We start from the raw sequence: 24,715 nt of genomic DNA, 5'->3' as shown, positions 1-24,715 counted from the left end.
TGAGATACAAAGCTTAATATGCCAATAGGCTACTTTAAATAAATGGTGATGAAGCAAAGTCTGCTTAGCAGTAAAATGCAGGTTTTTTGTATCTAAAACCATCTCTCCTTTCCATGCTTTGTAAATAGAGGGTATACAATGGGTAGCTACTAAATGTGGAAAATATTGAACGAGAGTGACCTGTTTGCAAGCCTGTGCGTTATTTATCTGTCTCTATCTGTATAATATTTAGAGTCTTGCATATAGTATGCACTTCTTGTAAAAGTAAAACTTACATCTTACATTGTTCCATATGTGTCGGACACTCGACTGACCCAAATAAAATTCAAAGCCGCACTCCAGGACTTGAAGAAATGTTACATAGTTTGAGATGCCGTCCTTAGGACAGGATCTTGTACGGAGGCCCTGTCTGTCTATGCTGGTTGTTCAGGTGGATATTAAAAGCCCCATGATACTGAGAAGGGCAGGAGTTCTCATGGCCAAGATTTCTCCCTCAAAGAAAACCACCAAAAACAAATTTACTGGTCATTTAGTTAAATGTCAAAATAATTTTTACAAAATGTGCATTTTGCTCATCTATAGAAATAGTCAATTTTGTGAATAATTTAAAAAGCATTAAAGCTTTGCTTACTTTTCTCCCAGATAACAAAAGCTGGGGAAGAGAAAATGATCAAATGTAATTTTTTAAACTAATGGCCTTTGCACTCCAGAATTGCTATTTAAATTAAGTGTACATAGAGATTTGCAGCGTCACTGCAAAGTGTCTGATATTCTCATACCATTTCAAATTGTATTTTTGGCACAGGTGTCCTAGAAGTATTGCATTGCATTTTGATTGAAAGCCCAGAGGCCCTCAATGTGATCAAAGAAGGGCACATCAAATCTATTATTTCGTTACTGGATAAAAATGGACGTAATCACAAGGTGTGTATAAGGTAGTAGAAAATGCATGTTGATGCTCCGGAATTGACAATGGATGAATGTATGATAAATATTGTGCCACTGCTGACTCTGGAGACAAAATGAGGTTATCTAGTCAAAATGGACGTTTTAAGGCACTGCACCACAGAAGATACATGTGAGAGGCAAAATTTTTTTTGTGTAAAGTGGATCAACCTGCACAAGTTGTAAACAGATAATATATTTTTTTCTGCAGATTGCTGACATTGGCTTATTTGAATTACTAATAGGGAAAAAAAATGTTAGATCTTGCTCACTGAACTTGGGAATGTGGGCCTAAAAATCCGAGGGATAGTAATCCTGGCACTTACGCTGGGGCGCCGCCCACCAGGATCCTCCACCACTGACCTTGGCAAATATTCTGAGGTGAGGAGGGGGAGATTCCCTAATTAACATAAACATTCTGGGTGCCTGAGCTACTAGAGGCACATATTGGGAGCCTGCCATATAAAACAAGCTGGAAAGTGCGACAAAGGCGCTGGAGATAGGGGAATTGTGTCGGCCCCTCCTGAGCAAAATATGTTGCCTGCATTGAAAAGTAATCATTTAAAAAAAAAATGATCCTCCTCTTCGGGGATCTAGGCCTCGATCTAGCCTGAATCTTCAGGTGGGCCCTTTTCCACCCCATCAATGAGGTATGCCTCAGCCGACCATTCACCGGATCCCAATGAAGGCCCTGGACATTTGGAGTCCTCCCCCCAGCCCTGGGGCCACCCACCTCAATGCTCATGTGTTTGGGCTCCACCCCCAACAGGCCATTCCGGAAACTTTGACACAAGGCCAGGACCTGGTGCCTCTGAGTCTTGGCTTAGTTTCGGGCTGTCCACACGTAACCCTGCTGAAGTGACAGTGGGCGTACGCTGGAATGAGCGTGGATTTTGAGACCATGATGTTTCATGTAATATATAACTTTAGAAAAAAGAAAACTCTAGGCTGAAGTCTTGCACAGAATGCTGAAATGAAACAGGAAAAAACAAAACAACGCTTTCTAGCTCATAGTAATTTTGGACATGGTGTTATCCAAATATTTTGAAGTCATCTTTGAAATTGCCTGTATTTATTTCTAGCCTATCATCCAGTAGTGTTGAAGAATTGGATAGAATTGACTGTCACCAATACCATCATTTTATTTAGGAACAAAATTATTTAATATATAGAATTCCACCTAGAATCATAATATACTTTTTCAAAGCCCCCTCAGTGGCGAAATTTAAATTACTTTCCTGGTGAAATGCCTTGAAACCAGGGGACCATCAATCCACACCCCATGCAGATAGGTTGGGTCCTGGCTTCTACTTATAATTTATATGGGGAGGAGAGCCTTTTTAGGGTGGAACCTACCTCTGCCACAAACATGACCCCTGATATCAGAGAGGGTGGGACCAGGGGCATGAAATTCCCAGGCTGCCAATTTCCTTGTCATCAGCCTGGGTTTCATGGAAAAGCCGGTATGCCTGACTCAACGAGGGGTACTGGCCCATGGCATGGCAGTTGTGGCCACTCTGTATCAGCCAACAGGAAGCATAATTAGCTGGATATTATGGGTCTCCCTACCGATTTTACCTTTTGGAGATGGGGATTTTAACCTCTGGTGGGTTTGAGTGGGCGGGAGGGCAGGATACTTGCAGGCCTATGTTTGAGACCCAGGTTATTTTAACTCCCGGGCCTCATTTGCATCCTGCCGATCAGCTGCCCGCCTGAAACAGGTGGAAACAGCAGCTGGCTGGCAGGCGGGAGTGGAAGTTCAGGCAACCCGAGGCCGTCAGCCAGCAGCAAAGGGAGGCTCGGCAGCAAGCAGGTAAATCGTGAAGGGGGCGGGGTTCGGGAATGGGAGGAGTCTGGGGCAATGGAGACTGTGACTTTCCTTTTGAGGCCTGGAGGCGCACGTTATTTTGGAGGGCTTCTTCATCCTTCCCAAAAGCTGCTGACCTGCCTTCTTCTGGCGAGAAAGCCGTGGCGGCTTCCCTGCTCAAGCCCAGGTTGAAATGTAATTCGGAATCCCATTAACATAATATAACCCTGATTTGCATTAATTCATGGGGCTCCCCCTGCTTCTGGCAGACACCTCAGTCACCTAACTGCAGTGAGCAGTTAAAATAGTGGTCAACGAAATTCCAATGGGAACAGGGAAGACCGCTTCATTTTAAAGGACTCCCACCACGTTCCCCTCAGGTGGGATGGGTTAAAATGGACCCCAGGGTGTTTCCTTTCTGTGGAGCATTCTGATTCAGTCAAGTGACAGAAAGCCAGGGCAATTTAACTATAGCTCAAAAACATTTGAGGCTAAGGTTTGACCAGGTTGTGTGAATGAGTATTCCATAGTGTACCACTATTGCAACCAAGCAATGTATCTGGCATTTCTTCCCTATAATAGTTCTGTGATAAATATACGCATTGTAACTCTTCAACACTATTATCTCATACCGTTTAGATCATGACTTGTGGATTATTTTGCTTAGGTGCTGGACCTGCTGTGCTCCCTTTGTGTGTGCAATGGTGTTGCTGTACGAGTTAATCAGAATCTGATCTGTGACAATCTACTACCTCGTCGTGATTTACTTCTGCAAACTCGCTTAGTTAACGATGTAACAAGGTATTGTGAATTATTGTAGTTTATCTTTAACCAAAAAACTGATTATGATTACTCGATTTTGTTTTGTATTTTTCGCTACTTATCAAGACCATTCACCTTCACAGATCTTTGCTGATTTCGGAACATAATAAATTGTGAACTTCTGATGAGAGTGTTGCTCTCACTCCATAATCAGTGCCAGTGCGAGGTGGATTCGCTGCCCTATAACATGTACAATCTGTCTGCCCCAAGATTCTGATATTTGGCTTTAGTGAGGACTAGTGAATCTCATCACATTTGTATCAACTGCTCCATTAACATTCTGATGTGGAGAATGCACTATTGGATTACCTGCTTTGAAATAAATAATATTTCTTTGCAGTAAATGTAATATTTTTTTCCGTGGTTTGAGCCCACTGAAAAAAAATCTTGCTAAATTGTTGTAACACTTGTCATTTTACTTAAAATAGAACACTTAACATTTAAATGAATGAAAATTATACAGATAGTTGCAACACTAAGGGCCTGAAATTCTGATCCAGGCCAAGGCACAACTGGGATGGATTTCCTGTCAAAAGATTTTTTGGTCCAGCCATTTTCCAGTGAGAGGGGACCCATGAGCAGATCTTCCAACTCCTCCCCCCTCCCCATCCTGCATCAAGGGGGCATGTCAGAGGAGTTCCTGGGTTATACCCTTTAAAGACCTCAGTGGAACTCACCACCAGCTGAGAGAAATAAATATTAACCACTTGCCTGCCCCATTCCCGTCGGGCAGGCAGGGTTAAAATCTGCCCTACAATATTCCAAAAATGAGTGAGTGGATGAATGGTGGACCATTAGAATATACTTTATATAAAAAAAATAGAAGGTAAAGTTTATCATTTAAATTTGCATCTTATCTATCAGCTCATAAAGGAAGCTTCACAAATACAATTCTCTGGAGTATTGTCTTTAACTAAAAATAATACTGATAACCATTTTATACTAATTCTTCTTTTTTTTACACAGCATAAGGCCTAATATTTTCTTGGGATGTAGTGAAGGATCAGCCCAGTACAAGAAATGGTATTATGAGCTGGTCGTTGATCAGGTCAATCACTTTTTGACTGCAAATCCTATTCACTTACGTGTCGGCTGGGCATCTGCGAAGGGCTACGCCCCCTATCCCGGAGGTGGGGAGGGATGGGGAGGTAATGGAGTGGGTGACGATCTGTATTCCTATGGATTTGATGGACTTCATTTGTGGTCAGGTTTGTAACTGAACAAAAATATCTTGGCTATGTTAAAAGCAAATACTAATTTTATTTTTAAGAAATATTTCCATCTACTCAGCATTTGATAAAAAGAATGCTTATTAATTTATAATTCAACTGTAATTACTGTAATCTTGTTTTTTTTGATAAACAGAAAGGTCTTCGATATATTTCATGCACACTTTGTTGTCGCTATTAAGTTCCATATACGTAAGGATAGTTTGTATAACAAAATCTGTGGATAACAAAATAAAAAAATCATTGGCCCCTAAATTCCCAGGGTCAGAGAGAGCAGAAAGCCTCATTCCATCCAGGAAGGGGCAGGAATCTGCAGTAGAACAATGTGGCTGTGCTGAAATTCCGCCCTCTTTAGATTGGCCCATTAAATTCCGGTATGGGGTATTATTATTACTGCCTGCCTCCCTCCACATCAAAGGGGCATGTCTGGGGGGGGAGGGGGGGTTCCGTGGCTCCCTGAGAAATTCTTCCCTCATGCCCTCCTTGGGCCTCAGTGGAACTAACGCCAGCTGAGGTGCTGTATTAGTCCCATTTAGGACTGTAAAAAAAGCCCAAGCCTTTACTAGAGAAAGATAATCATTCCTAAAAGGCATTGATCATCTTCTCCAGGATGTATTTTCTGTTCTATTGGGTGCAGAAGATCTGAAGAAGAGTTTCTTCAATGCCCTACTGGGCCTCTCCACCATCAGGGTAGCATGATGCTGCTCCAACATCCTGCTGGCAGTTTGGGGCAGACACCGCTGATGCCCCTTCGCCAGTGTGATGTGTCCGCCTTGGCCATGCAAATGACCGCATCCCTGGAATGTGGGCCAGTTTGGGGCCAGAGCAGGCGGGGGTTCTGCTCTGCCGCACTTGTGCTGGTGAAGCGGGCCCCAGGAATTTTGGAGCCACTGCGTTTGTGTTGGAGAGCAAAAGTTGTAGTTTTGCCAATAGTGCCAGCCAGTATTTGGCACAATTGGATCAATGTCGGATGAAAATTAAATGTTCGGCTGGAAGTAGGATGGAATGGAAAATTGAGCAAGATGTAGAACGGGTGGTCGATCCGATCTTAACAGTTTTATGCATTCGCCGAAGATGAAACTTCTGCCCGAAGTCTTCCTGTATATTTGCAAAACTGAAATGAAAACTAGTTTTTATCTTGCATCCTGTCAATCTGGGGACAAGCAATCAATACCTTTTAATGTCACAGTTTTGGAACATTACACCCCAGTAACACCAGTCCTTAACCTGCCTCATTTTTTGGGGGAAAATCAAAAGGGGCAGACTGGTGGTTAAAATCGCTGCAGAGTACGTTCCCGTTGCATTCCCCCCCAGCTGCCAGTTTAACCGCACAGTTTTTTTAAGTTGGCTAAGAAGCCTGCCATAGTAAAGGCAGGGCCTCATGAATACATGCAATCGGGGCCCTATGAGGCAATTAGGAAGTCCTGCCCAGCACCCAACCCACCATTAAAACCTAGCGGGATTGGTCTCTCAGAGCCACTGAAGCAGTATTTAAAGGGGCACTCACCTACAGGTGATTGGATCCAGGATAGTTTCCAGCTTCCAGATTGCTTCTTTCTCATGTTTTTTGCTGTACTTCCTCTCAGTAAGTTCTACCTGCTTATCACGGGTGCTGTCATTGCCAGTTTCATTTGGATGGAGGAAGAAGACCAGCAGCAGTCTCAGCAACTGGCACTAGCAGCAGCTGGGCCAATTAGAAGATAGCAGGAGAGGGGAGGTGCTCGTAGGCGACAGTCACTTTTTTGGATCTATCTGAAGGGCAGTGCAAAGAAGGCTGCGCTTCTCCAGCAAGCTGTTGCAGACTCCGCAGCCTCCTGCAACAGGACCTGCTGCCTGCTGGAGCAGGGGGTCATGTCACTGGCTCCTTTTAGTCTGCTACAGGGGACATCACCCATATCTCCCAGTCTGCAGTGCAAAACTGTATTAAGCAGGAGTCCAATGTTGCGTTCGCCTGGGCTAACCAATGCATCACTTTCCCCATTGACGCCAGTGAGGGAGCTCGGGATTTGCAGCAGTGGCTGGCTGCACATGTGTTGCCATCAGGGCACCACCCAACAGCATTCATGAATAGGAAGGGCTACCTCTCCATTAATGTCCATCTGGTCTCCAATCACAGAAACAGGATCGTGCAAGTTTGTGCAAGGTGCCCAGGCAGCTATCACGATGCATTTATCCTGTGACATTCAATCACCCCTCCATACAAAAAAATACAAACACACAAATAAAATGAAAATGTATGTTTTACCTTTTGAACAGTTGGTTTCTTATGATTATTGTTCCCATATTTGGCTGGAGCCCCAGGCATAGACCCTGCAGGCCCATGTGTTAATAATGGGTGAAAAGAGTTGGACTAGGTTTGTTAGGGTAATAACTGTTTGTGTATAAATTAAAAATGTACAATGTGTTCACAATAAAATGGCTGCTGATGCTCTTCCTTGATTGTATTCCTCTCATCATATTTCCAATGGAAGTAACATTTTCATAGTAGAACAGATAAAAAATATTTGGTGATGATGGTGTTAACGCTCCATAATCAATGCTTTGATATTGGCATTGTCCATTTTCCTCCATAACAGGTCGAGTGGCCAGAGCTGTGACATCAGCTAATCAACATATACTGAACTCCGATGATGTAGTTAGTTGTTGCCTGGATTTGGGTGTTCCTAGTATATCCTTCCGCATTAACGGACAACCAGTGCAAGGGATGTTTGAGAGCTTCAACACTGATGGCCTATTCTTCCCTGTGGTCAGTTTTTCTGCAGGTGCCAAGTAAGTTTATCTTCTCTGTCATGCCAGGGTGCTGAATGTCTGTTTTGATTTTGAAAATACAATTACGACCGAAAATTTAAAAATATCTATTTCCTGTGTATTTTGCGGTCCGAGTACCATGAATTAGAATTGGAGATGTGTAGAGACTTGTATACAGTTTCTTAATTCACTCTGGGGAATGAAGTTCCCTGGTTTCTATTTATAGCACCATTCAAAAAGAATGTGTTTCTGATGTAGGAACCAGAGCAATTCTTCCCCAAATATTCTCTAAATTGGAAAGTATTAATCTTGTTACTTAAAAACTTGAAACATGACTGCAGTACCTTAGGTTTTAAGGGATATATAATATGAAAGGAATACCAAAGGACATCCATGTTTAAAGGGCAAGTCATATCTGAACAGTTCAGTAACAAGGATTGAGTTCCCTCTTTGTTGCACCTGGGAAATGCTGACTTGAAAAGGAAATGGGGCAGAGTCCTGTTATATCAGGTCTCTACCCAACTACATTGCCCCCACTACATTGCCTGCTCAAGGCACAGGACCGGCATTGGGAAGGGAGCATTCCAGGCCTTCCTAGCTTACTGCGTGGCAGCTAAAAGGATGGCTGTGAGGCTTGTGCCAGGACTCTCTGCAGATTGGAGGCTCTGTGAGGGTCACGAGGTAGCCCAAAGAAGCAAGATGGCAGCAAGTCAGACAAGATCAGTAAATTATTCCCCGCAATCCAGCACAACCTTTGGGCCTCAAGGTCTTTTCCATCAGCAGGCAGAAGACCAAGATGCTGTGCCCCTGTTTCTGCTCCATTCCCAGTGCAAGGTTCTGCCGGGGAGGGAGACCTGTGCTGGGTGGACACCCAGACCATTCAAATAGCTTAGGCCATTAAGAGTGGGTGTCCTCCACCCACAGCAGGCGCAGTGCACCTCTGGTATACTCCAGCTACCTGGCATCTGGTGAATGGAGCAGCAGGCAGAGGAAAATATTAGCCCTCTAATATCTAAGTGCTATCACTTAATACAGGCCCATCATGATTTTCTGATTGTGCGCTAATGCAGAGAACCATATATGGCTTGCCAAATTTGAAGGAATGCTTTGTGATTCATCACTGTTTTTCTGTTCTTTTTTCAAGAGTACGTTTTTTGATTGGTGGTCGCCATGGAGATTTTAGGTTTTTGCCCCCCCCTGGATATGCACCCTGTTATGAAGCACTGCTGCCAAAGGAGAAGCTGAGATTGGAGCCAATCAAAGAATACAAACGAGATTATAATGGTGTACGAGATTTACTAGGGACCGTAAATCATCTTTCCCAGGCCTCCTTCATCCCCAAGCCTGTAGATACCAGCCAGGTACTTAAAACTCCTGAAATATAATGTGGTGAATACGTTCATTAAAATTTTACTTGATTTAGAAACTAAACTATGCAAAAACTGAACAGTATTTATTTGCAGTTTAGAAACTAAAATTAAACATGCATGAACATTGTACTTATGATTGCCTTATGATTGTGATTGTGAGAATGTCCCTTCCAAACATATCCTCAGTCTGGTCTGAGGGTATTCTCCTTCATTTACATTGGATGTAATCCAGCCAGATACTGACCCACCGAACAAAAAACAGATAACACATTAGCGATATGCATGAGCAGAGAGAGGACTGAGGTTAGATCCAAGATATCCAATTATTTGATGGGTGTTCACAAATGTGATTTGAAGTTCTGGGTGTGCAAATGCTACCAAAGGAGAAGCTGAGCTTGGACTGGACCCAAATATAGAGTGCTGGTGAGATTGTGATGGTGTTAAAGATTTACGAGGTGCTGCATACTTTATTTGCCAGATACGAGTTTACTGATTTTTCATCACCATGGGTCTGTTTGTTTTAGCAGTCTAAGAATTCCAATGATGGCCATTTGAACTTAAAGGGCTCTATTTTCGCACCCGCAATCGGGTGCGTTCGTGACGGGGGGGGCTGCGAAAATCCAGGATTCCCGGGGCGGGTCCGGAGCCCGGCTCCAACCCGCCCCATTTCCGGGTTCCCCACTGACGTGCTCACATGCGCGCGCAGCCCCCGCATGTGGGACTCCCGCCGGCAATTAAAGCCAGCGGGGTGACACTTAAAGTACTTGAACAGGTACTTCATTGTTGTTTACAGACCTGATTGACCTGTTATTTTGGAGGGATTGGATTTTGCAATTAACTGAGACTGTTTCCCGTACTGGGGGAAACACTCCCAGTTGAAATGGACGTGTTGCAGCCACCAGCCTGTGGCAGCTGCAAAAGTCCATTTGACAGGTGGGGGGTGGAGACCCTCACTCATTGCAGGAGGCCACTCTGTCACTTTGGACAAAGTTTGGCCTCCACCACCCTCCTCCTAACAATCAAATGCATAAACTTGCACACTTACCCCGGTGTCCAGACACATTTACCTACCTTGCGGACCCCCTCAAATGTACATCTTCCGGATGGGGGCCGCCGTAGCTGCAGTCATGACCTCCTCGGAGGGCGAACAGCATCACCAGCCTCACCGGCCACGCCATCCACCTCTGACACATGGAGCTCCACAACAGAGTGCTGTGACACATCCACCTGCACAGCAGGAGGGAGGGCAACCGCAGAGAGAGATGCTTCGCAGAGGACACTACCCTCGCCACAGGGTCTACAGACCGAGGCTCAGCTTCCGTGGACATGTAGTCGTAGGCATCTGCAGCCTCCTTCATGCCAAACTGCTCCCAGCTGGCCCGAGCACTATCTTCTTACCTGTCGCTGTCAAAGTCACCACTGACCTCAACAACTACTCCTCCGCATCCTTCCAGGGTGCCACCGGGGACATCGCCGACGTCTCTCAGTCATCTGCACAAAAGAGCCCTGCAAATACACCTACACCCACTCTGCAGTGACACAATGGGTGGCATGAGTTGTGGGTCTTCATAGTGATCCTCAGGAAAGGGCATTATTGCACAAACCAGACAAGATTCGCAAAGACGTGGCAGTAGTGGTGCCAATATAATATGTAATGTGAGTTGATCAGAAATTAAATATAGGTAAACACCATGACAAACCCTCAAACACCCTTCATGCTCACGACACGTTTGCCTTACGCTTCCTACTGCACATATGTGATCCATGTCCTGTGGCTGCAGCACAGGTAGTGGCAGGTTGAGTGAGGCTGACCGTGAAAGAGATGCATCAGAGGGTGAGTATGAGATACAGCCATGAGATTGTATGAGGATTGGTTTGAGTGGTAGTGGCGGGATGAGTACTGGCGAGGTGAGTAAGTGCAGGTAAGATGAGGATGAGGTTTGAGTGGGTATGAGGGGTGATGTGATAGAGTAGTGTTGGCAGTGCAGAAGGAGATGTGGGGTGGGGGCGGTGATGTGGCAGACGGAGTGTAGGGGAATGAGTAAGTGTACTCACTTTGACTGACCTACTTAGATGATTGAAGTGCCTCCTGCACTGTATGCAGGTGCACGATATGTTGGTGGTGCTGGTGACCTCCCCTGCCACCTCAAGCCAGGCCTTCTTGGTGGCAGAGGCAGGCCGCTTCCTCCCGCCTGCCGGGGGGAAGATCTCTGTCCTCCCCCTCTTCCTCACCCCATCCAATGATACCTGGAGTGAGGCATCATTGAACCTGGGAGCGGCCTTCCCCCTGGGCTGCTCCATGCTGTAATTTTTCCTGTTTTCTGCAGCATCAGTCAGTGGAGGACTGCCCCTTTAAATAGAGCTCCTCCAGCTGACAGACCTTGCTGTGCATGCGCAGTCCGCCCGCCGCGCAGCTTACCAGCGGGAAACCCGGAAGCACAGGTAAGTGGTTCCAATTATCCTGTAATTGCGTGCGGAGCACCCAGATTTCACCGGGCGCGTTACCCAGTCAACCCGCCGCCCTGCTAATATTGAGCCCAATGAATTAAAGAGCATTATTCCGTTTACAACACTCCATTACTTAACACTAATATTTTGCAACAACTGTTTTGCCAGTGAGAAAGAGGAATTTGCTGTAACACTTACTAGAGGACAAATTTTAATTTGTGTTTGAACCTTAGAAGCCACAGATGCCTAAATTATTTATCTTTGGATCTACAGATCTTGCATACTGTTTACCCCTCCTAACACACCTGCACACCAAGCCTATAATTGTGTAATGGTGGGGGGGGGGTTTGTGTTCATAGCCAATTCTTTCCCCTAGACAGAGTATAACGCAGCAATAAAAACTACATGTCACAAAGCACATTGCATCCTGAAGTTATTCTTTCATTTGTAATTGGGTCCTGCCTCAATTTCTGCCCCTATTCACCCTGAATACAGCATTATGACATCGAAAAGGTCAAGGAAATTTGGTCGCAGATCCTCTCCTTGGTCTTGAATGTTCTCTTTTCGCATTCATCCGTCTCACTGGTCCATCTCAGCAGTTCTCCAGCCTTTGCAGTCCTATGCTGGTCATCTGCAACTAAACAATCTGGACTCTAGCTGAAATTCCAATCCAATGAAGGCTTGCTTACATCATCAAACTAACTCCTGTCACCTACACATCAATAAAAAACACAGCTTTAAAAAATGATATTATATTAAAATGTGATGAAATAAAACCATGCTATAAACAGGACATATCCAGTATGAACTTTGAACAATGTAAAACTTTTTCAAGTGACTGGCTTTAAGGTTTTGTGGCCTGTGAGGCTAGGCAGTCACCAAATATTTATGGTTTATGCTATTTAATCACATATTAGCGATAAATAATGGGGAATATCTGGTGGTACTGTTCCAGTTGCAAAATTTTATAGTCTCAGATTTATCATGTTTTTTTAGTCTATTTATAATTCATAGCAGTTAAACGACATAATTTACATTTGATAATTTAAAGGGTAAGTTTTTTGAGGCACTGGCCTTTAATCTTGTCGGATGATACTTGTGGTATTTTCATAACACTTTAATTTTTTCCCACAAATAAGGAACAATGAAAACACCACTGATAGTAAGAATAAATGCCCCCAATTATGACAAAGGCTGAGTGAAAGATTATATGCTGAAAGTGAAAGATGTTCTGATGGTTTGTGCTTAGTATTTTGAAATGACTCTGCAATCATTCCTTTTATTCAGATTGTTTTACCTTCACAACTTGAGAAAGTACAGAATAAACTGGCTGAAAACATCCATGAACTTTGGGCAATGAACAAAATCGAGCTTGGCTGGACATATGGGAAGGTAAGAAAGTGACCTGCCAGGGCTAACTTTAAGAATCCGTTCTCCCGACAGGGAACTTCGCTGACTGGGAGTGTGTATCGGAGAATTGGCTGCCCAGACTTTTCTAACCAGAAATGGTGTACACTGCGCACCCAAATTTCTGATATGCATTCCTGGTAAGTGAAGCTCTGCACTGGGAATGCAGTCTCGTAAAATGACCTCAATGATGTACATCTGCGGGAAATTACCAAAGTAATGAGATGGCTGTACAAGGTACATAATCACTGATTTATTTTAAGAACCAGCACTTTTGTTTTGAGCAGATTAGGGCAGAAATTGTGAGGCTCTGCTATTGGGAGTAAAACCTCAATATTCCTAAGTGCAGGTCAGAGACAGGGCTAACACAGCGTAGCCCTGATTTTGTGCCCCACACACATGTCTAGCAAGGTCCTGCACCAGCAGCGGAACCATGAAATGTTTGCCCTACTGTGAATCATGATCACAATACTGTTTTATTTCTAGAGCTGTAGAACAAAATTTAATAGAGTAGTACACCAGAATATCCATAACTCATGATCCAATGTTCACACAAAATAAATTGCGCATCTAAGTAACCTGATTTCAGATTTACTCCACTGAGTGATACTTTAATAGCAAACATTGCTGAAACTTTTTTTTTGTTATGCCTTTGTGAAGTGCTTTGGAACTCTTTTCTATGTTTAAAGCACTATATAAGTGCAAGTTGTTGTTGTTGTTGAAAGGGAAACTAACCTTGAGTGAGTTACAGATGGTACCACAGGTGCAAATATTTTTCGTGCTACACTTCTTTGTGGGATACTATATTTACCATATAGATTTAATACTGGAAAGAAATCAATACCTTTTCTTGAGCACTTTATTATGCATCTCAAAATCATTCCAAAATGCTTCACCAGATATTAATTAATTTGATAGGTATCTACTAAAACTCGTTTTCACAGCCACATCTCTTTCCTCAACAACTGTCTCCAGCTCCGACTTATTCCACGTGGATTCCAACTTAAATTCCATCCTTCTTGTTTCGGATCCACCGATCAATACAGATATCTCCATGATATTCAGCGTTCCCTGAAGCACTGCTCTCGCCGCTTCCTGAAATCCACGCTCAACCTCATGCACCGCCACATGCATGCTCTGGACCTCTCTCTTCAACAGCACCGACTCACTCTATTTCAGAGTTGTCCTGGTCTGCAGTTCCATTTCATCTTTTGCCTCATCCGGTGCTTTAACAAAAAACTTTTTTTCTTCTTTTCAGGTGTCAAGGACTGTAAGCTTCAACAACTCTTAGATACCAACACCCCTCCTGATCCTTCTTCCCCTTCACTTTCCTCTGACCCCATCCCTCCTTCCAATCTCACCCTTTGTCATGTTTTCACTATCCTCTCTGACCTTTCCGTCTCTGATCCCGAACAATCAGCCCTCGGCAAAGACCTCAGCTTCATCCTGTGACACCCCCACCTCAATGAATTTCGTGCTCGACTCAATGCTGAGCTCTTCTTCCATCGCCTTTGCCTCTGCACCCACTTCTTGGCCAGGAGTCTTCCCCCTGCACCGCGGACCCTTTCTCCCATCTTGAAAATTCTCATTCCACCTGGAGGTCTCCCTCTGGCCTCTTACCCTCTCTTGATCTTTACATTGGGAAATGCTGACTTGACATTGGCTGTCTCAGTTTCTCTACTCCCCTCACTCACTCTAATCTACCTCCCTCTGAAATTGCAGCAGGTCCAACGCTGACATTGTCATTAAACCTGCTGACACGGGCGTACTGTTGTTGTTTGGGGAACAGACCTCTACCTTGCGGAGGCTAAATGCCAGCTCTCCAATGCCTCCTTCTACCTCCTCCTGGACCATGACCCTACCGCCAAACATCATGCCATAGTTTCCCAGACCGTCACTAACCTTATCTCCTCTGCCGATCTTCCCCCCCATGATCTCCAACCTCATAACTCCCCAACTCCGCACAGCCCGTTTCTACCTCCTTCCCAAGATCCACAAACAGGTCTGCCCTGGGAGACCCATCGTTTCAGCCTGTTCTTGCCCTGTGGAACTTATTTCTTCCGAACTCAACTCTATTTTTTCTCCCCTTGTCCAGTCTCTTATGACCTACATCTGTGACGCCTTCCGCCATTTTAACAATTTCCAGTTTCCCAGACCTAACCATCTCCTTTTCACCATGGACATCCAGACCCTTTACACCTTCTTCCAAATAAAAGGTGTTGCTATGGGAACCCGTATGGGTCCTAGCTATGCCTGCCTTTTTGTGGGATTTGTAGAACATTCTTTGTTCCAGTCCAACTCAGGTCCCTTCCCTCACCTGTTTTTCCGGTACATTGATGACTGTACCGGTGACGTTTTTTGCTCTCGACAAGAACTGGAAAATTTCATCAACTTTGCTTCCAGTTTCCACCCTTTCCTCACCTTCACATCATCCATCTCTGACTCTTCCCTTCCCTTCCTCAACTTCTCTATTTCCATTTCTGGGGATAGGATGTCAACCAATATCTATTTTAAGCCCACTGACTCCCACAGCTACCTTGATTACTCTTCCTCCCAACCCGCTTCCTGTAAGGACTCTATTCCCTTCTCCCAGTTTCTCCGTCTCATCTGTTCTGACGATGCCACCTTCTATACCAGTGCTTCCAACCTGTCTTCCTTTTTCCTCAACCGAGGATTCCCCTCCACTGTAGTTGACAGGGCCCTCGACCAAGTCCGTCCCATTTCCCGCACTCCTGTCCTCACCGGCCTCCACATTCAACATATCATCCTCTGCCATTTCCACCACCTCCAATGTGATGCCACCACCAAACACATCTTCCCCTCCCCTCCCCTTTCAGCATTCTGAAAGGACTGTTCCCTACATGACATCCTGGTCCATTCTTCCATCACCCCCAGTACCAGCTCAAATTCCCACATCACCTTCCCGTGCGAGCAGAGGAGATGCAACACCTGCCCTTTCACCTCCTTTCTCACCGTCCAGGGCCGCAAACAGTCATTCCAGGTGAAACAGTGATTTACTTGTACTTCTTTCAATTTAATGTACTGTATTCACTGCTCACAAAGTGATCTCCTCTACTAGGCTGACCAAACGCAGATTGGGTGATTGCTTTACTGAACATCTCCGCTCAGTCCGCAAGCGTGACCCTGACCTGCCGGTCGCTTGCCATTTTAATTCTCCATCCCACTCCCACTCTGACCTCTCTGCTCTCGGCCTCCTACACTGTTCCAATGAAGCTCAACGGAAGCTCGAGGAACAGCACCTCATCTTTCGATTAGGCACTTTACAACCTTTCGGACTCAACATTGATTTCAATAAGTTCTGACCATAACCACTGCTCCCTTTTTTTTGGTCAGCAGGTGCTGGTAATGGTTCTGCTGTTGCCATTTACAGCTCCTCTAGACCCATCTTTTGTTTCTTAACTTGTCCCATTACCACCCTCCTTGTCTTGCACCATTATCCCTTTTGTCATTTAATCACTCCTGCCCTCCACTCTATCAGAGACCTTCCCTTTTGTTCTTTCCTCCCCTCCCCTTCTTGCCCCCCCCCCCCGACTTTTCCCTGGCTCTGTACTTGCGTAAAAACTGTTAAATCTTTAACTTCTTCCAGTTCTGGCGAAAGGTCATCGACCTGAAATGTTAACTCCGTTTCTTTCTCTTCAAATGCTGCCTGACTTGCTGAGTATTTCCAGCATTTTCTGTTTTTATTTTTAATGAAATTGAAGTGCAGTTACTCTTGCAAGTAAATGTGGCAGCCATTTTGCGTTAAGCACAAACAGCAATGAGGTGAATGACCAGTAAATATATTTTGGTGATCTTAGTTGAGGGAGGAATGTGGCCCGGACATCAGGATAACTTTCTGCTCTTCAAACTGTGCTATGGAATCTATACCATCCAACTCAACCACTGAAACAAGCAAATTGGGCCTTGTTTTAGCATATCATCTGAAGGAACACACCCCAACAACGCAGTACTCCCTCTACTACAATGAAATGTTGAACTACCAATTTTTTAACTGAGTGGTGAGAGTGCTGCCTTTTGAGCCAAGGTGACATAAATTATTTTAATTAATTACATTGGAGAATACTGTAAAGATAAGGGAGTCTTCCATATTCCTCATTCTGCGACCATTTTCAAATTGAGTCAAATACAGCCCCCAAAACATAAAATGTTACTTACTGGACAAATAAGTAAATCAAATTTATATCTCTGTGAATCATTGAATCGGCATGGAAAACTGTGGTGTCACAATATAATTATTATCATTTACTGTTCCAAGTTCCAGGTCTCCGAATATCACAAAAATAGTTTAAAATTTACACTTCAGAGTTTGTTGCTACGTAAGTATTTTAAAATACTAGCATATCTCATCTTGTGTGGCTCATGGTGAATCAGAGCTTTTTCAATGCCAGAGGCAATTGATACTAGCTCAATTGCTAAATTTAAATCTGAGATAAATAGCTTTTTGGCAACCAAAGGTATTAAGGGATATCAGCCAAAGGCAGGTATATGGAGTTAGATCACAGACCAGCCATGATCTTATCAAATGGCAGAGCAGGCACGAGGGGCTGAACGGCCTACTCCTGTTCCTATGTTCCTATGTTCCTAGGTGTTATGCCAAATTAATTACCAGGAACACCAACAGCACTGCAGGTGGCCCTGGAATATGGGATTACTGGGAAGAGGTGCCGGAGAGGGTTTATCAGTATTTTGAATGGATCCCAGGGTCTAGCAGCAGTGAGGTGTCCCAAGGTTTTGGAAAGGGTAATTTTGGAAACATTGGGGCAGATCCTGAGATCTGGAATCACTGGGAAAGGGATCAACAACAACAACTTGCATTTATATAGTGCCTTTAACATAGTAAGACAGGAGACCAAAAGCTTGGTCAGAGGTAGGTTTTAAGGAGGTAGGTTTTAAGGAGCGTCTTAACGGAGGAGAGAGATAGAGATGTGGAGAGGTTTAGGGAGGGAAATCCAGAACTTAGGGCCCAGGCAGCTGAAGGCACTGCCACCAATGGTGGAGTGATGAAAATCAGGGATGCGCATGAGGCCAGAATTGGAGGAGCGCACGGATCTCGGAGCTTTGTAGAGCTGGAGGAGGTTATAGATTAGGGAGCGATGAGGCCATGGAGGGATTTGAAAACAAGGATGAGAATTTTAAAATCGAGGCATTGCCGGACTGGGAGCCGACGTAAGTCAGCAAGCTCAAGGGTGATGGGTGAGCAGAACTTGGTGCGAGTTGGGATACGGGCCACAGAGTTTTGGATGAGCTCAAGTTTACGGAGGGTGCAAGGTGGGAGGTCGGCCAGGAGAGCATTGGAATAATCGAGTTTAGAGGTAGCAAAGGCATGGATGAGGGTTTCAGCAGCGGCTGAGCTGAGGCAGGGGCGGAGCCTAGGGTATGGAAATATTGGGGATGGAGTTCTCAGTCTCTGGGAGCAATGGGAGTAGTTCTGAGCATCTGTGAGCAATGGGAATGTTATCTAGGTGATTGTGAGCTCTAAGAGGATGTCCTGGGATCTGGGAGGGAGGGAGAATCTGGGGAGGGGGTCTTGAGGTTCAACAAGGCTGGGGTGTGGGTTTCAAGCATTGGGGGAGGGGGAGCAGTGTCTGGGGTTGCTGGTATCTTGAAGTATTGGGGGAAGCAGAGTCTAGCAACCCGTGTGAGGTTGGCAGACCATGAGACTGGGTCCCAAACTATCCTTGGCCCCTTTCAAACGATCAGGCCCTAATCCCATACCACTGTCCCGCCTGTCAGTTTTCTTCCCTATCTGTCCATAGCCACTTTCGTGCCCTCAGGTACCCCCACTTCTTTCCCCACTATCTTCACATTCCTGCCGTACCACATTTAAAGATGAATTTTCTGCTTCCTAAAATTAATGGATGGAAAATGATGGGCTGGGAATTTCCTGAAATGCTATCCTCAGCCAGCACAAGGAGCACGGAATACTATAGTGGGATTATGTATAAAACATGAGTCAAATTAATATATTTACTGAATTCCCAAACTGATGCACAGCTTTATTATGGTGTAATTTTGTTGCTAGCCTTTAAGTGGGTGATAACTAATTGTTTCAGCTCTCTCTGGGGAATTGCTTGATCAAGTACTGGATAGAGCTGAAATGGAATAGTTGTAGTTTGCAAGCTGATGGAATGCCAGATATGTCAGATCAATGTGTAAAAACTGGGAAATCCAGCCGCCTTCAGATTGAATTTTCTGCTAACCAGATATTGGGGTAGAAATTGGTTATGTCCTGTTTTCGAGCACGTAACCAACCCGCACAGACAGCGCCCCAACCGGGAGGCCTAAGGCTCACCCAAAAATTGGACCTTGGGCCTCATTTCAATTATTTGAGCGAGCTGCCAGAGCCACCCATTTTCGAGCCCCAGGAGGACCAATTTTTACCTACTGTGTCTAAAATTCAATTTAAATCATTTGTGTATGCAGAGTGCATGGTGCACAATCAATCCAGTCTGCTTAGGCCCATACAAGATATAAGCTTGCAGCTGCAAGAGAAAGAAGCATCAACTCAAACAAGATCATCTGCATGGTATCACATTGCATTATTTTATTACAGTGAAATGTTTACTTGCCTGTAAGTTGTATTAAAAATAGGTGGACATTAAATAACATTGACATACCATACTCTTGACCATGGTAACAGAGACCAGCCGCAACACAAAAATTTAGTTTTAATTCTGTAACAGTATTCTGTGCTGCAGTAAACTCAAGGCATGTTCTGTTTGTGGCTTATATGATGGAAACTCATCCTCTATGACCTTTAGTAGAAATAGTTGAAGTTAGCATGGACATTTGCCTATTATTTGGAAAATGTCCCAACTATGTGGTTTGTAGCGGAGTGGATGCATAAGGAAAGTTTGTGACATAAGATTTATAACCTATGTGTAAGACAATCCGATGACTCATCAATGGCAGAGGTTATAATTGTAAGATTTAGATGAAACTATCCATTTAATCAGCAATTGAATTGATGTATGAATTGCAGGCTGATTCCAGTTACATCACCGTGATCCACTGTGTCATCTTATAGTATTATCCATTTCCACAAAATATTTTTAATTAATCTTTTTCATATTTCTTGGAGATGATGCCACCATGTAATAATCATAGAATCATAGAATGGTTACAGCACAGAAGGTGGCCATTCGGCCTTTCGAGCTCAATGCAAGAGCAGTCCAGCTAGTCCCACTCCCCCACCCTTTCCCCGTAGCCCTGGAAATTTTTTTCCTTCAATTACTTATTCAATTCCCTTTTGAAAGCCACGATTGAATCCGCCTTCACCATCCTTTCAGGCAGCGCATTCCACTCGCTGCGTAAAAAAGTTTTTCCTCATGTCGCCTTTGGTTCTTTTGCCAATTACCTTAAATCTGTGTCCACTGCTTCTCAAGCCTTCTGCCAATGGGAACTGTTTCTCTCTATCTACTCTGCCTAGACCCCTCATGATTTTGAATACCTGTATCAAATCTCCTCACAACCTTCTCTGTTCCAAGAAGAACAACCCCAGCTTCTCCAGTCTATCTACGTAACTGAAGTCCCTCATCCCTAGAACCATTCTAGTAAATCTTTTCTGCACCCTCTCTAAGGCCTTCACATCCTTCCTAAAGTGTGGTACCCAGAATTGGACACAATACTCCAGTTGTGGCCGAACCAGTGTTTTATAAAGGTTCAACATAACTTCCTAATAATAGGATAACTGGGCCAAGTATATGGTATTTATAAATACGGATCACTGGCAGAGAGAGGTTTAAACCAGAAACAACAACCGAAAATGCTGGAAACATTTAGCAAGTCAGGCAGCATTTACAGAGAGAACTAACAAATTGATTTGTTTGCATGTGCAGACCCTTTGTCAAGAGGTTTAAATTGATTCTGCCTGAATTGATAAAAGCAGAAAATGCTAGAAATACACAGCAGGCCCTTCAATATCTGAAAAGAGAAAAGAAAGGTTTTGAGTGTGGACCCTCCAACAGAATTGAAAACTGGAAGATGAGCAAGCTTCTTTATAGTACGAAACAAAACGAGGGAAGGGAATGGAAAGAAAGTTTTCCACCTGCCCTCTCTACATCAAGTTCCTGCACTTATATGGCCTCAGCTGGTATGAGTACCAATGAGGTCCTTTGAAAGCTCCCAGACTTTACTCAGCCCAAGGTAATCAATCCTGGAGGGGATCATTTACTTTTTTTTTGAAGATGCAAAATGGTTCCTATCAGAGATGAAGAATTGTTTGCTTTATTTTTAGCGTAGGAGGAGCTTTGGGGAACTGGTGGTCTGCTCCACCTTACAAGCGCAGATTGGGGCAGGTGCCACTGAAGCACCACAGGTGCTGATGACGCATCTCAACCATGCACATGTCCCCACCCCCACAACTTGCGACAGGGCCAAGGTCGCGGAGATGCCACCGATGGAGCGGGACTCCTAGAATTTCAGACCTAGACAGTTTAATTTGAAAACTTTTCAGTTAAGCAGAGCTTCAAAGCACTGGAAAAAACCTAGAATACCATGTAATAAAAACAGAACTTGTCTTTTCAGTCACCATAAATTAGTGGCCCTAATAATACATTGTACATTACATGGCATAATGCTACTATGCTATAAAACAGTGTATCCTCTAACTCACCATGAGCAATGCCACAGGAGATCTGTGAGTACTGTTAAAATAATTTCAGTTGTTCTTTTTGATAAAATGCAATTTTCTGATAATCTAGCTTATTTCCTTTCATCAGTATACTGAAATTTTACATAGAGTGCATTCATGAAGCATTGAGGGGTGATTTCTTCTGTTCATTATTTGAGGCAAGATCATACAAGTTTTCTTTGTGCAGTAAGAAATCTCCCCATCCCTGCAGGTAACAAATGAAATGAATCTTGATGTTGCTTCAATTTGTTGTTTTCTTCCAGATTTTCAGTAACTATATATAGATATCACCGTCAACTTACTGCTGGGTGATGGAGGAAATAGATACTACCCCAACGCAGGAATGTTTGAATAGATGTCAATACTCTGCTACAGAGTCTATAGGCATCAGGTGCACGCATTGCCTTTTGTGACTGCAAAATTGGGCCTGATGTATTGCAGATTTTGTGCTAGTTTTTCTAACCCATGCACAGTCATTAGGCAGAAAATCTAGCTTGAAATGTGCTTTGTGTTCAGGATTAACAATTTAAACAGTGTGTTTTTTCTGCCTAACTGCCTACACTTCCTGTTCAGGTACGAGATGACAACAAGAGGCAGCACCCTTGTTTGGTGAATTTTGATAAACTACCAGAACAAGAGAGGAACTACAATTTACAAATGTCCCTTGAAACGTTAAAGTAGGTTTTAAAATCTTGTTCAGTATTTATGATGAAAAGCTTTTTAGTACATCAGCTTGCTCTTTATTTCCATTTTGTCGATGAGTTTAAGTGGTTTATTGAAATGTCTTTACAGGACCTTATTGGCTTTTGGCTGTCATATTGTTCACATTAAACCAAAAGCTGAAGAAGACTTACAAAGAATGAAACTTCCCAAAAAGTAAGTTTATTCCAATCATGAAAATGTTGTTTCTATGAGATTTTCTGTTCATAGATCAATGTGTTTGGCTCTTTTATATTATATATTACAACTCTCAGTCTCCATTATATTATTTATTTAGTAATCATTTTGTTAATTTTTCAAAATAATGTACATAATACTGTTTATTGGACCAACTAGATGCTTTTGAATCAAACTAGCTTTCAGGATCACAGAGGTGTCTTCATAAGGTGAGAAACTGTTAACCGTTATCATTCCTGCCCATTAAATAGTAAATCATTTAAGAGATGTATATTTCAGAAGAGTGTTATAAGAACATGAGAATGTAGCAACAAGAAAAGGCCATTCAGTTTGCTCCCTCATCAAAGATGTCTTTTAGGTGCCCATCTGATAATTTTGTCTGTGAATGAGTTTGCGAAATGTGACTGGGTGGAGATGTTCAATGCTGCAATACAAATCGTAGATTCTAAAAAATAATCTTTACAAAGTCACGGGTGATCACCAGTGAGACTTTCTATTGGACGTAAATTCTTTGCTGAGGCGAGTAAGCAGTTGCAGATACCAAACATATGTACCAAAATTGGATGTGCATTTTAAGGTTTCATGGAAATTTCAGCATTGGGATCTAAGTGTGGTTCTTCCTCTCTCGCTCTACTCCTGTAGAGGGCAGGGTCAGCTTGCATCAATTCTACCCAATAGACATTGACCCTGAAATTCCTGGGCTCCAGGAGGATGGAAAAGAAGATCGCCGCCCAGTGGGACCAGGAATATTGGGCAGAACCTGGTTACACCAGGGTTCTGCCACGTTTCCATTAGCCCTTTAAATTCCGGTAGAGGGGCCATGGACAAATCTTCTGCCTAACCCTCTATGTCAAGGGGACACGTCGGGGAGAGTTCCCAGGTTTCCCCAAGATATTTTATCCGTACCACGCTCAGTAGGTCTCACTGCAACTCGCACTAACTGGGAGCTGGCCCCGACAATTACCTTAGTCTACTAAATGCCTATCTTAGTCTAGTGAAGGCATAATAGCTTTTCAGAGTCTCAAGATTATTTTTCCAGTTTTTTTTTCAGCACAGTGGCCTTGGGGAACCTCAGGTGGAGTGGCTATGGGCTGCTCTTCCTTCTGAAGGTGTTTCAGGACAGGCGCCGCTGATGTGCCCTTGCAGGCATGATATGCCTGCCATGCAAATGACCCCGTCCCTGCAGCTTAGGATGGGGTCAACTACACTGGGCAAAAGTGGACAAGGTTGTCACTCTGCTGCACTTGCCCCGGTGGAGCGAGCCTCCAGGAATTTCAGGGCTGTTGCCTCCTTGGAGAGAGGTTAAATTCTGGAGAGCTTGTTCTGGAATGTTAGTAGAATATTGAAGTGAAAACATTTGCTGGTGTGTTTCCTAGAAAGGCAGCCTAAAATTAAAACATTCTTGGACATGTTCTTCCACCATGTCCGTCTAAGCCTAAAGAAATAATTTATCGGATGGAGGCGTATTTTCTCCAGTTTGGGCAGATGTAGATTGGCTTTCGGCTGATCTGAAGCCACGGCTCACACTACAATTAGTGGAGCCTCTGGGCCACATGGCTCCTCCCCTTCACTGACCTCACTGGAATGGCTTGGAGGCAGGGACATGTGACATAGCGGGTAGTCTTTGATGTTTTTTAAAAAAAGAAACTATCAAGGCATTTGTTTTGTCAATTTTCTTTAATTAAACAGTGAGGAATTACTTTGAACATTAAATACTTCTCTTAGACTATCTTTCCTCTTCAAGCTAAAAGAGAAAAATTAAACAAGTAATTTAATCATGTTTTCGATCCTGAATCTTTTTGCATTCTTAATAGAATATTTTATTTTTTTAAGCCATTTAGCTTTTCTTTATTTGAGGCAAAATGCTTGTTTTGTCTCACGGTATAAAGTATTTTAATTTGCAGTTTTACAAGTTTATTGTCATTTTATATATGCCCATTTTTATTGAATTTTAGTTACATGATGTCAAACGGCTACAAGCCTGCTCCGCTGGACCTTTCCAATGTCAAACTACTCACTACCCAAGAAGTCCTGGTTGACAAGCTGGCAGAAAATGCACATAATGTCTGGGCTAAAGATAGGATCAAGCAAGGATGGACCTATGGCATTCAACAGGTAATTATGATTCATAATAGCTGGAATAATATATGTTGTATAGCCGCATAACATCAAATTCTACTACACAAACATTTTGCCAGGCACACAATAATTTCATTTCACTGTAATAAGATATTACCTTGCTGAGATAAGTTCTGTGATTGCAAATGAAGGATTTGCAGGGCACAGAGCCTCATCGAGCCCAAGTAAAACAGAGGGAGAATGTGAGCAGTGAAACATGTATCTGTAATATTCATGCAACATGTTCTGCTTTGATCTTAAATTCTCAAAA

At 43.5% G+C, this 24,715-nt stretch overlaps 1 protein-coding gene across 1 annotated transcript in view; it reads left to right on the top strand.

Moving 5' to 3' along the window:
• Positions 1-24,715, top strand: part of ryr3 (ryanodine receptor 3) — a 399,971-nt gene that overhangs the window by 126,942 nt on the left and 248,314 nt on the right. The window contains exons 16-24 of the mRNA XM_067991361.1: positions 806-924; positions 3,420-3,553; positions 4,541-4,782; positions 7,380-7,572; positions 8,696-8,912; positions 12,657-12,761; positions 22,003-22,106; positions 22,222-22,305; positions 24,282-24,441. Of these exons, the coding sequence (XP_067847462.1) occupies positions 806-924; positions 3,420-3,553; positions 4,541-4,782; positions 7,380-7,572; positions 8,696-8,912; positions 12,657-12,761; positions 22,003-22,106; positions 22,222-22,305; positions 24,282-24,441 (1,358 nt within the window). The remainder of the gene's footprint in view (positions 1-805; positions 925-3,419; positions 3,554-4,540; positions 4,783-7,379; positions 7,573-8,695; positions 8,913-12,656; positions 12,762-22,002; positions 22,107-22,221; positions 22,306-24,281; positions 24,442-24,715) is intronic.

This window comes from Heptranchias perlo, chromosome 10 (assembly GCF_035084215.1).
Source record: "Heptranchias perlo isolate sHepPer1 chromosome 10, sHepPer1.hap1, whole genome shotgun sequence".
In the NCBI taxonomy this organism is placed as follows: Eukaryota; Metazoa; Chordata; class Chondrichthyes; order Hexanchiformes; family Hexanchidae; genus Heptranchias; species Heptranchias perlo.
Note: the sequence above shows the minus strand (reverse complement) of the source record. Positions and strands in the feature narration are given on the sequence as shown.